This window comes from Hypanus sabinus, chromosome 10, assembly GCF_030144855.1.
Source record: "Hypanus sabinus isolate sHypSab1 chromosome 10, sHypSab1.hap1, whole genome shotgun sequence".
Lineage (NCBI taxonomy): Eukaryota > Metazoa > Chordata > Chondrichthyes > Myliobatiformes > Dasyatidae > Hypanus > Hypanus sabinus.
In genome coordinates this window covers 113,306,886-113,325,040 of record NC_082715.1, presented here as the reverse complement: position 1 = coordinate 113,325,040, position 18,155 = coordinate 113,306,886, and the positions used below count along the sequence as shown (strand labels likewise).

The 18,155-nt window shown below is 46.2% G+C and overlaps 1 protein-coding gene across 14 annotated transcripts in view; it reads right to left on the bottom strand.

Moving 5' to 3' along the window:
- Window positions 1–18,155, bottom strand: part of disp1 (dispatched homolog 1 (Drosophila)) — a 476,889-nt gene that overhangs the window by 20,506 nt on the left and 438,228 nt on the right. For all 14 annotated transcript variants that reach the window (XM_059982659.1, XM_059982662.1, XM_059982660.1 and 11 more), the window contains one exon: window positions 2,709–2,832. In XM_059982659.1, the coding sequence (XP_059838642.1) occupies window positions 2,709–2,832 (124 nt within the window). The remainder of the gene's footprint in view (window positions 1–2,708; window positions 2,833–18,155) is intronic.

Below are 18,155 nucleotides of genomic sequence, written 5' to 3'. Positions count from 1 at the left end.
TTATGGCTTTGCACTGATTTGCTGTCATAAAACAAATCTCACATCATCTCAAGATACTGATAATAAGTAAATCTGATTCTGGTCCTGCATTCTGGAGTGTGAGAGCAGGTATGACCTCAGTATAACGCAGCAGCCAGAGAGCAAGAGCATGAGTTTTGTGCAAAGTATCCCTCTCTTGCTGAGAAAGAGTGAGATTTGACACTTACGTGAACAAGCAGCAACTGGATTAACAAAATCCAATCCTCACTGTTTATCCAGCTGTGACCTGACATGCCATTAGTGGCACCAGCTGCTACTAACTACACCATCGTTTTACAGTCTAGCCGATAGAGCGGAAGTGACAGCTTTGTAATTGTTCTGCTTTCCATGCTGAGTGGCAGGTCACCTCACCGACACCCTGTGGGGAGCACAGCAGAACCACAGCACATCTGCCTATCGGGTCCATCCTTGTTTGGGCTTACATTCTTCCTCCCCTGCCCTTTCTTTTAGCACTTCTATGACACTACAAACTCTTTATAATAAGGACTTTGCTACCATGTTGACTGAGATTGGCCATTCGACGGCGAATGAGCTTGGGGAGCCTATGCAGAATCACACAGCGTTGCCGGCTGTTCAGCACACTGCCAATGTGCCAGCTCTTTGAATAAGCTATTTTGGTAATTCCATTTTTCTTCCTCTTTTCTCACAGAGTTAAAATGATTCACATTCCTGTATTAATCCCATTCCCTTTTAAAAGTAACAATGCTCCCTTCATTCTTCCAGATCAGAGCAGCTACATAAAACTAAAAAAAGAAAAGGCTAAGTACAGAGCAATCAAATGATTAATGTAAATTTCAAATAGGCACAAGATTTGGCATGTCACCAAATACTCTAAGAAACCTCTGCAGATGCACTGTAGAAAGTGTCCTGACAGACTGGATTATGGCCCGGTACTGCAATTCCAACACACAGAAAGAGGGGCACACAGTAGTGGGCACAGCCTGGTTCATCACAAGCGTAGTCCTTACCACCACTGACAGCATCTACGGGCGCTGCTTCCACAAGAAAACAGAATCCTTAAGGATCCCCACCATCTGGGTTACTCCCTCTTTTCACTGGTATTGTTGGGCAGGAGGTCCCACACCAAAAGGTTCAGGAACAACTACTTTCTTATAGTCATCAGGTTCTTGAACTGACCTGCACAACCCTAATCCTACCTCAGCAACAGGACACTGCAGACCACTGCATTACTATAGTTTCTTTATTTTTGTACTAATGTTCTGTTTTGGACACCTTAGTTTTCTTTATCGTCTTGTACAATTTATGTTCTCTGAAGTACATGCTTGTGACACTAAATGCATGCATGTTTTTCATTGTGTCTATACCTCACTATACTTGAGCATATTAGACCATAAGACATACAAGCAGAATTAGGCCATTCAGCCTATCGAGTCTGCTCTGCCATTCCATCATGGCTGATCTTGGATCCTACTCAACCCCATAAACCTGTCATATTTGACAATAAAAATGACTCAACTCGAATTATAGCAGCACATAAACAGGTTCTGCAGCCCAATTCATCTACGTCAACCAAGCTAGTTCTAACCAAACCAGTCTAAGCTAATTCCATTTAGCAGTCCCATTTGTTCTCCTTCCTGATGACCCTGGCTTGGACTTCGCTTAAAACCTACCCCGCATTTCAATCTTTTTGTAGCCAAACAGTAAGTTAACATTTTTTAAAAAATTAGGCAATAGATGCACAGTGAAAGAAGATAGTTGAGATGCACAGAATTAGGGACAAGGCTATAAAACAGATCAAAAGAGGGCTGGAGGGTTCAAATGGAGAGTGAATTTTGAAAGAGTGAGATGGGAGTGGACTGTGGTGTTCCCCAGGATTCTGGCTTGAGATCGATTTTGTTCACCATCAGCATCAACACATGGATTTTAGAGTTAGAGAGCTTAGTGTTACATCTGTGGTAGTCTGGAGGTCAAACATATTGGGAGGCACATGAATTTCAATGTTAGTAAATAAGAGGAGGTCAATAACTGAATACTGACTGGGAAGGAGGTCAATAACTGAATACTGACTGGGAAGGAGGTCAATAACTGAATACTGAATGGGAAGGAGGTCAATAACTGAATACTGACTGGGAAGGAGGTCAATAACTGAATACTGACTGGGAAGGAGGTCAATAACTGAATACTGAATGGGAAGGAGGTCAATAACTGAATACTGAATTGGAAGGAGGTCAATAACTGAATACTGACTGGGAAGGAGGTCAATAACTGAATACTGAATGGGAAGGAGGTCAATAACTGAATACTGACTGGGAAGGAGGTCAATAACTGAATACTGAATGGGAAGGAGGTCAATAACTGAATACTGAATTGGAAGGAGGTCAATAACTGAATACTGACTGGGAAGGAGGTCAATAACTGAATACTGAATGGGAAGGAGGTCAATAACAATACTGACTGGGAAGGAGGTCAATAACTGAATACTGAATGGGAAGGAGGTCAATAACTGAATACTGAATTGGAAGGAGGTCAATAACTGAATACTGACTGGGAAGGAGGTATGTCTGGAAAAAAATGGGACACTCAGCTTAAGTATGCAACCATACAATCTCATGGGGTACCTTGTTTTTATTCACTTAGCTTAATGATGCAGGTGTTGCCATCAAGACCGAGGACAATTGTCACTCCTCTGAGAAACAGGAAGCACTCACCAGCAGTGGATCAGAGAAATCTGGAAGATCAGGCACCAGGATTCCAACCAACGCACATATAACTATCAGCACTGTGCAGAGTCCCAGTACCACCACTGGCCAGTCAGCGATCAGAGCTGCATAACTACAAGGAGGAAACACCAATAACATATTATATTACCTAAAACATGAAGATTCTGCTACATGCAATAAATCAAATCCAACTCCCCAGGCTGACCTGTCACATTGAAATCCATGCCCGTATTCATTGTGAGCATTGTATACTGAAAGTAGGAGCACCAGTTCCAAAGGCTGGCCATCCATCATCTAAAACATCGGTGGACTTCAACAGAGTTAATTAATGCTTTTCAACGTAGACTCATTGAAAAGTACAACACGGTAACAGGCCTTTTGGCCCATCCAGTCCATGTTGAACTACCCACTCTCATCAAACTGCACCCCAAACCACAGCCCTCCATACTCCTACCATCCAAGCTTCTCTTAAACATTGAAATCAAGCTTGCATGCATCACTTGTGCCTGCAGCTCATTCCACACTCTCATGGCCCTCTGAATGAAGAAGTTTCCCCTCATAATGTTTCCCCTTAAACTTTTCCAGTTTCACCTTTAACCCATGGCCTCTAGTTGTAGTCTCACCCAACCTCAGTGGAAAAAGCCTGCTTAAATTTACCCTATCCATGCCCCTCATAATTTAGTATACCTCAATCAAATCTCCACTCAATCTTCTATATTGCAAGGAATAAAGTCCTAACCTATTCAATCTTTCCCTGCAACTCAGGTTCTCGAGTCTCAGCAACACTCTTATAAGTTTTCTCTGTACTTTCCCAACTTTATTTTCTTGTAGGTAGGTGACCAAAACTGCACATAATATTCCAGATCAGGGCTTACCAACATCTTATACAACTTCAACATAACATCCCATCTCCTGTTCTCAGTTTCTTTCATTTATGAAGGCCAGTGTGCCAGAAGTTTTCTTTATGACCTTATCTACCTGTGCCGTCACTTTCAATGAATTATGGATCTGTATTCCCAGATCCCTTTGTTCTACCGCACTCTTCAGAGCCCTACTGTTCACTGTGTAAAACCTGCCCTGATTGATCCTACCACAGTGCAACGCCTCACGCTTGTCAGCATTAAATTCCATCTGCCATTTTCCAGCTGGTCCAGATTCTGCTGCAAGTCATGTTAGTCTTCCCTGCTGACCACGACACCTCCCATCTTGGTATCATCTGCAAATTTGCTGATTCAGTTAACCACATTATTATCCAGATAACTGATATAGATGACAAACAGACTAGCACTGATCCCTTGGCACTCCACTGGTCACAGGACTCCAGTCTGACAGCAACCATTTACTACCACTCTGGTTTCTCCCACAAGGCCAATGACTAATCCAATTTACTACTTTATCTTGAATGCCAAGTGACTGAACCTTCTTGACCAACCTCCCATGTAGTAGCTTGTCTAGTGCCTTACTATAAAGTCCATGCAGACAATGTCCACTGCCTTGCCTTCATTGTCTTTCCTGGTAACTTCCTCGAAAAATTTCAATAGGATTGGTCAGACATGCCCTACCACATGCCTATCCAAATACTCCTATATCCAGTCACTTAGAATACCTTCCAATAACTTCCCAACTATTGACATCAGGCTCACTGGCCTATAATTTCCTGGTTATTTTAGAGCTATTCTGAAACAGTGGAACAACATTAGCTATCCTCCAATCCTCTGGTATCTCACCTGTCGCTAAGAATAATTTAAAAATGTTTCCTAGGGCCCCTGCAATTTCTGTACTTGCCTCCCACAGGGTCCAAGAGAACACCTCGGCAGGCCCTGGGGATTTCTCTACCCTAATTTGCCTCAAGACGTTATACCTCCTCCTCTCTAATATGTATAGGATTCATAACCTCACCGCAGCTTTGCCTTACTTCTATTGACTCTGTGTCTCTCTCCTGAGTAAACACTGATGTAAAAAATCCATTTAAGATCTCCCCCACCTTTTTGGACTCCACACATAGATTATCATTCTGATCTTCTGGAGGACCAATTTTGTCCCTTGCAATTCTTTTGCTCTTAACATATCTATTGAATCCTTTAGAATTCTCCTTCACCTTGTCTGTCTGGGCAACTTCATGCCTTCTTTTAGTCCTCCTGATTTCTTTCTTACGTGCTCTCTTGCATTTCGTATACTCCATAAGCACTTCATTTGTTCCTCCCTGCCTATACCTACTATGTACTTCCTTTTTCTTCTTAACCAGGGCCTCAACATCTCTTGAAAACCAAGACTGCCCACACTTGTTATCTTTATCTTTTTTCCCCTTAACAGGCACACATACAAGCTTTGAACTCTTAAAATTTCACTTTGGTAGGCCTCCCACATATCAAGCACATCTTTGCCAGAAAACAGCCTGTCCTATTCCACACTTGTCAGATCCTTTCTGATACCATAAAAATTGGCCTTTCTCCAATTTCGAATCTGAAGCTGCAGATCAGACCTATCATTTTCCATATTTACTTTGAAACTAATGGTATTACGATCACTAGACGCAAAGTGGTCCCCTACACAAACTTTTGTGACCTGCCCTGATTCATTCCTTAATAGCAGATCAAGTATCGCACTTTCTTTCGTTGGGACTTCTATGTACTGATTAAGGAAACTTTCCTGAATATATTTGACAATCTCTATCCCATCTAGTCCTTTTATAGCATTGGAGTCCTAGTCAATATGTGGAAAGTTAAAATCACCTACTCTTACAATCTTATGTTTCTTGCAAGAGTCTGCAATCTCTCTGGATGCTTGACAAACTTCTATAGATGAGTATTGATTGCTGCAATATGACCTGGTATGGGAACACCAATGCCTTTGAGAAGGAAATCCTACAAAAGATAGTGGATTTGACCCAGTACATCACAGATAAAGCTCTGCCACCATTGAGCACATCTACCTGAAACATGATTGTAGGCAAGCAGCATTCCTCATCAAAGATCCTCACCACCTAGGCCATGCTCTTTTCTCGGTGCTGCCATCAGCTTGAAGGTACAAGTGCCTCGGAACTCACACCATTGGGTTCAAGAACAGTTACTACCCCTCAACCATTGGGTTCTTGAGAAAAGGAGGATAACCAGACTCATCTAAAGAGGTGTTTGCACAACCAGTGATCTCACTTTAAGGTAGTGGTCACCAACCTTTTTCAGCCCAAGATCCCCTACCCCGGACAGAGCGACTGACCGAGCGAGGAGGAGTGTGACAGGGCGTGCACCCGCCCCCGTTGTAGGATCTATCGGCTGACAAAAGTTTGTTTCAGTAGATCACAGTGAGGTAGCTGCTCTGCTACATACGAAACCCTGAGCCCGAATTAGGTCGTTTGTGAATATTTTAGCACCGAGTTCCCCACGAACATTCGGTATGCTAAACAGGTTTAGAGGTCTGTCCGCGCTCCAGGCCAGTAGCAATGGCACTTCCTGCTGGCTGCGCGAGGCCAACCAGTGACCCCTGGTGCGAGGGTATCACTGCGTTTAGGTGACTGATGACCTCGCGTGGTTTCAAGTTCAACAGTGGGTGTGACAGGGAATGAGGAAAGGTGCAGCTGACTCATATCGTTTCCTCGCGGCCCGGTGGTTGGGGATCACTGAAGTACACTGTATAGTGCTGGGCAGAAAGAACTGAACTAAAACCCCACAACCCGGAAACAATCTCTCAACAGTATTTGTGTATTTATTTTTCATGTTTTTTCGGGATCTACAGGGAAAGTCTCAAAGATTGACCAGTCGATCGCGATCGACGGGTTGGCAACTACTACTTTAATGAATCTTTATCTTGTTATTTATTGCTATTTATTCATATTTGCATTTGCATAGTTTTGCTCTTATATTGATCCTGTTTAAACTTACTATTTCATAGATTTGCTGAGTATGCCTGCAGGAGAAAGAATCGCAGGGTTGGATGTCGTGACATGTATGTACTTTGATAATAAAAGTTACTTTCAACCTTTCTCTAAATCCTGCAGACTGTTGGGTGGTCTATAATATAGCCCCATTAACGTGGTCGTACCTTTCTTAGTCCTCAGCTCCACCCATAAAGACTCATTAGACAACTTCTCCCGTCTGTCCTGATTGAACATTGCCGTGACATTTTCCCTGATTAGTGACATACCCCTCCCCGAGTGTCGGGTCCAAAACAATGGAACCCCAGAATACTGAGTTGCCAGTCCTGTCCCTCCTGCAACCAAGTCTCAGTAATGGCTCCAAAATCATAATCCTATGTGTTGACCTATGCTCTGAGCTCATCTACAATACCAGTATGAAATGGCAAGAGGACAGGGATAGATGAGGTTCAATGATGATCTGCTCACTGAGATCAGGTCTGCACTGTAGGAAGGGTAAGGAAGAAATAAGCTCAAAAGACCCTTTTCACATCTTGCTCCGTTTTGAATTGCAAATTGTATTATTAAAGCTTTAGGTAAAGAGGCTCATAATCTTCTAACTCAAATATCAGTTTATCCTTACAGCTTCCACTGTACGAAAACAATGATCAAAGCAAAACATTAACTGTGCAGCTGCGGATAGAGCTAATTAAAATTCTAAACTACACTGCACAGAACTCTCAGCTATGTTGATTCCCACGAACAACAACCTCACCAGCCTCCTCAATCTCATGAACAACATCTGCACCAGTCTCCTCAATCCCACGAACAACACCCACACCAGCCTCCTCAATCTCACGAACAACACGTAAACCAGCCTCCTCAACTCCATGAACAACACCTACACCAGCCTCAACTCCATGAACAACACCTACACTAGTCTCCTCAATCCCACGAACAACACCTACACCAGCCTCCTCAATCTCACGAACAACACGTAAACCAGTCTCCTCAATCCCACGAACACCTACACCAGGGGTCAGCAACCTTTACCACTGAAAGAGCCACTTGGACCCGTTTCCCACAGAAAAGAAAACACTGGGAGCCGCAAAACCCGTTTGACATTTAAAATGAAATAACACTGCATACAATGTTTTTTTTTTGCCTTTATGCTATGTATAAACAAACTGTAATATGTTGCATTTATGAAATTGATGAACTCCTGCAGAGAAAACGAAATTACATTTCTGCATGCAACAAAAACATTTTGAACTCCGAAAAAAAGACGTTGGGTTGAAGGTTACTTTTAAGTAAAATACTCAATGTCTATTTGAGTTCTTCTTTTATTTATGAAAAACGCTGAACTTAAATTTTCCGCCAGCAGCAAACCAATAATAACGTCAGCCAGCTGTCAACCTGAAAAATCAAAGGACTATTTCACTGAACAATGAAAAAATATGAATATTACTAAAATAATAGGCAATTAAAATATGTATCATACTTGGTTAATGGGATTTCTGCTCCTGGACCTCAGCGCACAGCATCTGCACATCAGGGCTGTACGACGTCACCTTCATCTTTACACAGGATCGCAAGCTGTCATCTGTGAGGCGTGCACGATGTTTGTTTTTAATAAAGTTCATGTTAGAGAACACCTGCTCACATACATATGTGGATCCAAAGATTGACAGTACTCCAAGCGCATACTTTTTAATGTTTACATAAATGTCGGGGATAACATTCCATGTTTCGAACACAAGTTTGTCCGGTTTAGGGAGGTTTTCAATACCACTCCATTTGTGATTCTGAGCAAGAATGGCCTTCTGACGGGCAACATCTTCAAGGTCTGCTGTCAAGCGTCTAAACTTGGACACCCATATGTCTTTGTCGGCTATTTCGGCCAGTTCCATCTCAAGATCAGGTTTACTCACACCTGCCAATGCAGTCGTATTCAGTAGAGATGAATCGATGCTTGGGGGAGTGACCGGGAAGGATAATGTGTTTTTTTCCTCTCTGAACTCACAGAAGCGTTTCCCAAACGATGTTTGCATTGCAATGATTGCAGAATGTAAATACTCCGAACTTCTCATGTCGTGATCTTGTTTGAACTCTCTCAAATTGGGGAAGTGAGACAAAGTGCCTTTCTGTCAATCTCTGGCAAGCACTGTCAACTTGCGCTCGAATGCCAAAACTCCTCCAACATGTGTAGGGCTGTACGTCCTTTCCCCTGAAGAACTGTGTTCAGCGTGTTCAGATGTGCTGTCATGTCTACCATGAAGTGTAGCTTTTCCAGCCCTTTGCTGCCCAGGAAAGTTTTCACTTCTTCCAGACACGCGACAAAGCGTTTCAGCACCTCCCCTCTGGACAGCCACCGGACTTTGTTGTGCAGCAGATCAGAATATGCGCTTTCCAGCTCGTCCAGTAACAAACGGAATTGACAGTGATTTGCCATTATTTTATTGACAATCTGAATGACAACATCCATTACTTCTGTGCATTCCGGAGGAAATGTTTGAGCGCACAGTGCCTCTTGGTGCAAGATGCAGTGAAAAATCAGCAGCTTTCTGTCCAGCGACTTCTGCAGTAAAGCCACAATTCCCTTGTGCGTTCCCGTCATATTCGGTGCCCCATCAGTAGCTACTGACACCAGGTGGGTAGTCTTTATTCCTTTGGCTCTTAAACAATTCAAGAGAGCCTCACAGATGTCCTCCCCCCGTGTTTGGTCTTTTAGAGGTATCAACTCAATCAGTTCATCCTGTGGCCCGGCAGAGTTTACATACCGGCAGAACAACGCTATTTGTTCAATATCACCTTTGTCTTGAGACTCATCACAGGCAATCGAGTAGGCCACAGCTGAATTGATGACTTTAATTTGCTGTCTTGTGATGTCTTCTGCCATTTTTATGGTTCTGTCTTTGACAGTCTTTGCAGAGAGGGGCATATCCCTGATTTTCTGCACAATTTCACTATTGTTTTTAAAGTCCGTGAATAGATGTTCTGAAATCTTAATGAAAGATTCTTTTATATATTCACCATCTGTAAACTGCTTCCCGTGCCTGACTATTTCCTGAGCGGCAATATAACTAGCGAACTAGCGTTTGTCGTTGGTTTTCCGGACTTCATCCATTGCTTGAAATGATTTTTGCTCAGATCAACCTTCCGCATCAGTTCCGAAACGGCTTTTTCTCTCTCATCTCCATCCGGATATTTTTGAGCAAAGGCTGCGTGTTTATTCTGGAAAAGTCTTGCTATTTTTGACTATTTGTTGTTTGGTAGTTTCTCATTGCACATTAAGCATACCGGTAAACCAGTCTCGTCAGCAGTGAAAGCAAATGAATCTGTCCACTTATCAGTAAACGTTCTGTTTTCTTCAGTCACTTTTCTTTTTTTAGAATTCTCCATAGTTGGCCTACCTTGGATCGAAAAATTAAAGAAATCGCGCACTGACGGGTGTCAGGTATTGGCAGTGGTGACGTATATTAATAGCAACAAAAACACGTTGTAGCGGTGTGCTCACGCAGTCAGTAAACTGCAGTCGAATAACTTTATTCGAACTAAACAGCCTTGCTTTTAAGCCTCCCTCAACCTGGCCCCCATGGGCGCGGATGCTGCAAAAGACCAATTATTTCCCAAAGCAACAGGGAGCCGCAGCACAGAGGTAAAAGAGCCACTTGTGGCTCCGGAGCCGCGGGTTGCCGACCCCCGACCTACACCAACCTCATCAATTGCATGAACACCTACACCAGTCTCCTCAATCCCACCAACAACACCTACACCAGCCTCCTCAATCCCACGAACAACACCTACACCAGTCTCCTCAATCCCACGAACAACACCTACACCAGTCTCCTCAATCCCACGAACAACACCTACACCAGCCTCCTCAATCCCACGAACAACACCTACACCAGTCTCCTCAATCCCCCGAAAAACACCTACACCAGTCTCCTCAATCCACGAAATACACCTACACCAGTCTCCTCAACTCCACGAACAACACCTACGCCAGCCTCCTCAACATGAACATCTACACCAGCCTCCTCAAACCCACGAACAACACCTACACCAACCTCCTCAATCCCACGAACAACACCTACACGAGTCTCCTCAATCCCACGAACAACACCTACACCAACCTCCTCAATCCCACAAACAACACCTACACCAGCCTCCTCAATCCCACGAACAACACCTACACCAGTCTCCTCAATCCCATGAACAACACCTACACCAGTCTCCACAATCCCACGAACAACACCCACACCAGCCTCCTCAATCTCACGAACAACACGTAAACCAGCCTCCTCAACTCCATGAACAACACCTACACCAGCCTCAACTCCATGAACAACACCTACACTAGTCTCCTCAATCCCACGAACAACACCTACACCAGCCTCCTCAATCTCACGAACAACACGTAAACCAGTCTCCTCAATCCCACCAACAACACCTACACCAGCCTCCTCAATCCCACGAACACCTACACCAGTCTCCTCAATCCCACGAACAACACCTACTCCAGTCTCCTCAATCCCACGAACAACAACTACTCCAGCCTCCTCAATCCCACAAACAACACCTACACCAGTCTCCTCAATCCCACGAACAACACCTACACCAGCCTCCTCAAACCCACGAACAACACCTACACCAGCCTCCTCAATCCCACCAACAACACCTACAACAGCCTCCTCAATCCCACGAACAAAGCCTACACCAGTCTCCTCAATCACACGAACAACACCTACACCAGTCTCCTCAATCCCACGAACAACACCTACACCAGCCTCCTCAATCCCACGAACAACACCTACACCAGTCTCCTCAATCCCACAAACAAATTGTACACAAGTCTTCTCAATCCCCCGAACAACACCTACACCAGTCTCCTCAATCCACGAAATACACCTACACCAGTCTCCTCAACTCCACGAACAACACCTATGCCAGCCTCCTCAACATGAACATCTACACCAGCCTCCTCAAACCCACGAACAACACCTACACCAACCTCCTCAATCCCACGAACAACACCTACACGAGTCTCCACAATCCCACGAACAACACCTACACCAACCTCCTCAATCCCACAAACAACACCTACACCAGCCTCCTCAATCCCACGAACAACACCTACACCAGTCTCCTCAATCCCATGAACAACACCTACACCAGCCTCCTCAATCCCACGAACAACAACTACTCCAGCCTCCTCAATCCCACAAACAACACCTACACCAGTCTCCTCAATCCCACGAACAACACCTACACCAGCCTCCTCAAACCCACGAACAACACCTACACCAGCCTCCTCAATCCCACAAACAACACCGACACCAGCCTCCTCAATCACACAAACAACACCTACACCAGCCTCCTCAAACCGACAAACAACACCTACACCAGCCTCCTGAATCTCACGAACAACACGTACACCAGCCTCCACAATCCCACGCACAACACCTACACCAGTCTCCTCAATCCCAGGAACAACACCTACACCAGCCTCCTCAACTCCACGAACAACACCTACACCAGTCTACTCAATCCCACGAACAACACCCTCACCAGCCTCCTCAATCACACGAACAACACCTACACCAGCCTCCTCAACCCCACGAACAACACGTACATCAGTCCCCTCAATCCCACGAACACCTACACCAGCCTCCCCAATCCCACGAACAACAACTACACCAGCCTCCTCAATCTCACAAACAACACGTACACCAGCCTCCTCAATCCCACGAACAACACCTACACCAGCCTCCTCAATCCCACCAACAACACCTACAACAGCCTCCTCAATCCCACGAACAAAGCCTACACCAGTCTCCTCAATCACACGAACAACACCTACACCAGTCTCCTCAATCCCACGAACAACACCTACACCAGCCTCCTCAATCCCACGAACAACACCTACACCAGTCTCCTCAATCCCACAAACAAATTGTACACAAGTCTTCTCAATCCCCCGAACAACACCTACACCAGTCTCCTCAATCCACGAAATACACCTACACCAGTCTCCTCAATCTCACGAACAACACCTACACCAGCCTCCTCAATCCCAGAAACAACACCTACACCAGCCTGCTCAATCCAACAAACAACACCTACACCAGCCTCCTCAAACCGACAAACAACACCTACACCAGTCTCCTCAACCCCATGAAGAACACCTACACCAGCCTCCTCAATCTCACGAACAACACGTAAACCAGCCTCCTCAACTCCATGAACAACACCTTCACCAGCCTCCTAAACTGCATGAACAACACCTACACCAGCCTCCTCAATCCGACAAACAACACCTACACCAGTCTCCTCAATGCCCCGAACAACACCTACACCAGCCTCCTCAATCCCACGAACAACACCTACACCAGTCTCCTGAATCTCACGAACAACACGTACACCAGCCTCCTCAATCCCACGTACAACACCTACACCAGTCTCCTCAATCCCAGGAACAACACCTACACCAGCCTCCTCAACTCCACGAACAACACCTACACCAGTCTCCTCAATCCCACGAACAACACCTACACCAGCCTCAACTCCACGAACAACACCTACACCAGTCTCCTAAATCCCACGAACAACACCTAAACCAGTCTCATCAATCCCACGAACAACACCTACACCAGTCTCCTCAATCCCACGATCAACACCTACACCAGCCTCCTCAATCCCACGAACAACACCTACACCAGCCTCCTCAATCCCACGAACAACACCTACACCAGTCCCCTCAATCTCATGAACAACACCTACACCAGCCTCCTCAACCCCATGAACAACACCTACACTAGCCTCCTCAATCCCACGTACAACTACACCAGCCTACTCAACTCCATGAACAACACCTACACCAGCCTCCTCAACTCCATGAACAAAACCTACACCAGTTTCCTCAATCCCACGAACAACACCTACACCAACCTCATCAATTGCATGAACAACACCTACACCAGCCTCCACAATCCCACGAACAACACCTACACCAGTCTCCTCAATCCCACGATCAACACCTACACCAGCCTCCTCAATCCCACGAACAACACCTACACCAGCCTCCTCAATCCCACGAACAACACCTACACCAGTCCCCTCAATCTCATGAACAACACCTACACCAGCCTCCTCAACCCCATGAACAACACCTACACCAGTCTCTTCAATCCCATGAACAACACCTACACTAGCCTCCTCAATCCCACGTACAACTACACCAGCCTACTCAACTCCATGAACAACACCTACACCAGCCTCCTCAACTCCATGAACAAAACCTACACCAGTTTCCTCAATCCCACGAACAACACCTACACCAACCTCATCAATTGCATGAACAACACCTACACCAGCCTCCACAATCCCACGAACAACACCTACACCGTCTGCTCAACCCCACGAACAACACCTACACCAGTCTCCTCAACCCCATGAACACCTACACCAGCCTCCTCAGTCTCACAGACAGAACCTACACCAGTCTCCTCAATCCCAAAAACAACACCTAAACCACCCTCCTCAACCCCACGAACAACACCTACTCCAGCCCCCTCAATCTCACGAACAACACCTACACCAGCCTCCTCAGTCTCACAAACAGCACCTACACCAGTCTCCTCAATCCCAAAAACAACACCTAAACCAGCCTCCTCAACCCCACGAACAAAACCTACACCAGCCCCCTCAACCTGACAAACAACACCTACACCAGTCTCCTCAATCGCACGAACAACACCTACACCAGTCTCCTCAATCCCACGAACAAGACCTACACCAGTCTCCTCAATGCCATGAACAACACCTACACCAGTCTGCTCAACCCCACGAACAACACCTACACCAGTCTCCTCAATCTCACGAACAACGCCTACACCAGCCTCCTCAACTCCACGAACAACACCTACACCAGTCTCCTCAATCCCACGAACAACACCCTCACCAGCCTCCTCAATCCCACGAACAACACCTACACCAGCCTCATCAATCCCACGAACAACACCTACACCAGTCTCCTCAATGCCATGAACAACACCTACACCAGTCTGCTCAACCCCACGAACAACACCTACACCAGTCTCCTCAATCTCACGAACAACACCTACACCAGCCTCCTCAACTCCACGAACAACACCTACACCAGTCTCCTCAATCCCACGAACAACACCCTCACCAGCCTCCTCAATCCCATGAACAACACCTACACCAGTCTCCTAAATCCCACGAACAACACCTAAACCAGCCTCATCAATCCCACGAACAACACCTACACCAGTCTCCTCAATCCCACGAACAACACCTACACCAGCCTCCTCAATCCCACGAACAACACCTACACCAGCCTCCTCAATCCCACGAACAACTCCTACACCAGCCTCCTCAATCCCACGAACAACACCTACACCAGTCCCCTCAATCTCATGAACAACACCTACACCAGCCTCCTCAACCCCATGAACAACACCTACACCAGTTTCCTCAATCCCACGAACAACACCTACACCAACCTCATCAATTGCATGAACAACACCTACACCTGTCTCCTCAATCCCACCAAAAACACCTACACCAGTCTCCTCAATGTCACGAACAACACCTACACCAGCCTCCACAATCCCACGAACAACACCTACACCAGCCTCCACAATCTCACAAACAACACCTACACCAGCCTCCTCAATCCCACGAACAACACCTAAACCAGCCTCCTCAATCCAACGAACAACATCTACACTAGTCTCCTCAACTCTATGAACAACATCTACACCAGTCTCCTCAATCTCATGAACAACATCTACACCAGTCTCAATCTCACGAACAACACTTACACCAGCCTCCTCAATCCCACAAAAAAAACCTACACCAGCCTCCTCAATCCCACAAACAACACCTACACAAGCCTCCTCAAACTGACAAACAACACCTACACCAGTCTCCTCAATCCCACGAACAACACCTACACCAGCCTCCTCAATCTCACGAAGAACACGTAAACCAGCCTCCTCACTCCCACGAACAACACCTACACCACTCTGCTCAACCCCAGGAACAACAGCTACACCAGTCTCCTCAACCCCATGAACAACACCTACACCAGCCTCCTCAGTCTCACAAACAGCACCTACACCAGACTTTTTAATCCCAAAAACAACACCTAAACCAGCCTCCTCGACCCCACGAACAACACCTACACCAGTCCCCTCAATCTCACGAACAACAAGTACACCAGTCTCCTAAATCCCACGAACAACACCTACACCAGTCTCCTCAATCTCACGAACACCTACACCAGCCTCCTCAAATCCACAAGCAACACCTACACCAGCCTCCTCAATCCCACAAACAACACCTACACCAGTCTCCACAATCGCACGAAATACACCTACACCAGCCTCCTCAATCCCACGAACAACACCTAAACCAGTCTCCTCAATCCCACGAACAACACCTACACCAGTCTCCTCAATCCCACAAATAACACCTACACCAGCCTGCTCAATCTCACGAACAAAACCTACACCAGTCTCCTCAATCTCACGAACAACACCTACACCAGTCTCCTCAACTCCATGAACAACATCTACACCAGTCTCCTCAATCTCACGAACAACACCTACACCAGTCTCCTCAATCTCACGAACAACACCTACATCAGCCTCCTCAATCCGACAAACAACACCTACACCAGTCTCCTCAATCCCACGAACAACACCTACACCAGCCTCCTCAATCTCATGAACAACACCTACACCAGCCTCCTCAATCCCACGAACAACACCTACACCAGCCTCCTCAATCCCACGAACAACACCTACACCAGCCTCCTCAATCCCACGAACAACACCTACACCAGTCCCCTCAATCTCATGAACAACACCTACACCAGCCTCCTCAACCCCATGAACAACACCTACACCAGTTTCCTCAATCCCACGAACAACACCTACACCAACCTCATCAATTGCATGAACAACACCTACACCTGTCTCCTCAATCCCACCAAAAACACCTACACCAGTCTCCTCAATGTCACGAACAGCACCTACACCAGACTCTTTAATCCCAAAAACAACACCTACACCAGCCTCCTCAATCTCATGAACAACACCTACACCAGCCTCCTCAATCCCACGAACAACACCTACACCAGCCTCCACAATCCCACGAACAACACCTACACCAGCCTCCTCAATCCCACGAACAACACCTAAACCAGCCTCCTCAATCCAACGAACAACATCTACACTAGTCTCCTCAACTCTATGAACAACATCTACACCAGTCTCCTCAATCTCATGAACAACATCTACACCAGTCTCAATCTCACGAACAACACTTACACCAGCCTCCTCAATCCCACAAAAAAAACCTACACCAGCCTCCTCAATCCCACAAACAACACCTACACAAGCCTCCTCAAACTGACAAATAACACCTACACCAGTCTCCTCAACCCCATGAACAACACCTACACCAGTCTCCTCAATCCCACGAACAACACCTACACCAGCCTCCTCAATCTCACGAAGAACACGTAAACCAGCCTCCTCACTCCCACGAACAACACCTACACCACTCTGCTCAACCCCAGGAACAACAGCTACACCAGTCTCCTCAACCCCATGAACAACACCTACACCAGCCTCCTCAGTCTCACAAACAGCACCTACACCAGACTCTTTAATCCCAAAAACAACACCTAAACCAGCCTCCTCGACCCCACGAACAACACCTACACCAGTCCCCTCAATCTCACGAACAACAAGTACACCAGTCTCCTAAATCCCACGAACAACACCTACACCAGTCTCCTCAATCTCACGAACACCTACACCAGCCTCCTCAAATCCACAAGCAACACCTACACCAGCCTCCTCAATCCCACAAACAACACCTACACCAGTCTCCACAATCGCACGAAATACACCTACACCAGCCTCCTCAATCCCACAAACAACACCTAAACCAGTCTCCTCAATCCCACGAACAACACCTACACCAGTCTCCTCAATCCCACAAATAACACCTACATCAGCCTGCTCAATCTCACGAACAAAACCTACACCAGTCTCCTCAATCTCACGAACAACACCTACACCAGTCTCCTCAACTCCATGAACAACATCTACACCAGTCTCCTCAATCTCACGAACAACACCTACACCAGTCTCCTCAATCTCACGAACAACACCTACATCAGCCTCCTCAATCCGACAAACAACACCTACACCAGTCTCCTCAATCCCACGAACAACACCTACACCAGCCTCCTCAATCTCATGAACAACACCTACACCAGCCACCTCAATCCCACGAACAACACCTACACCAGTCCCCTCAATCTCACGAACAACACCTACACCAGCCTCCTCAACTCCACGAACAACACCTACACCAGTCTCCTCAATCCCACGAACAACACCTACATCAGTCCCCTCAATCCCACGAACAACACCTACACCAGCCTCCTCAATCTCACAAACAACACCTACACCAGCCTCCTCAATCCACGAACAACACCTAAACCAGCCTCCTCAATCCAACGAACAACATCTACACTAGTC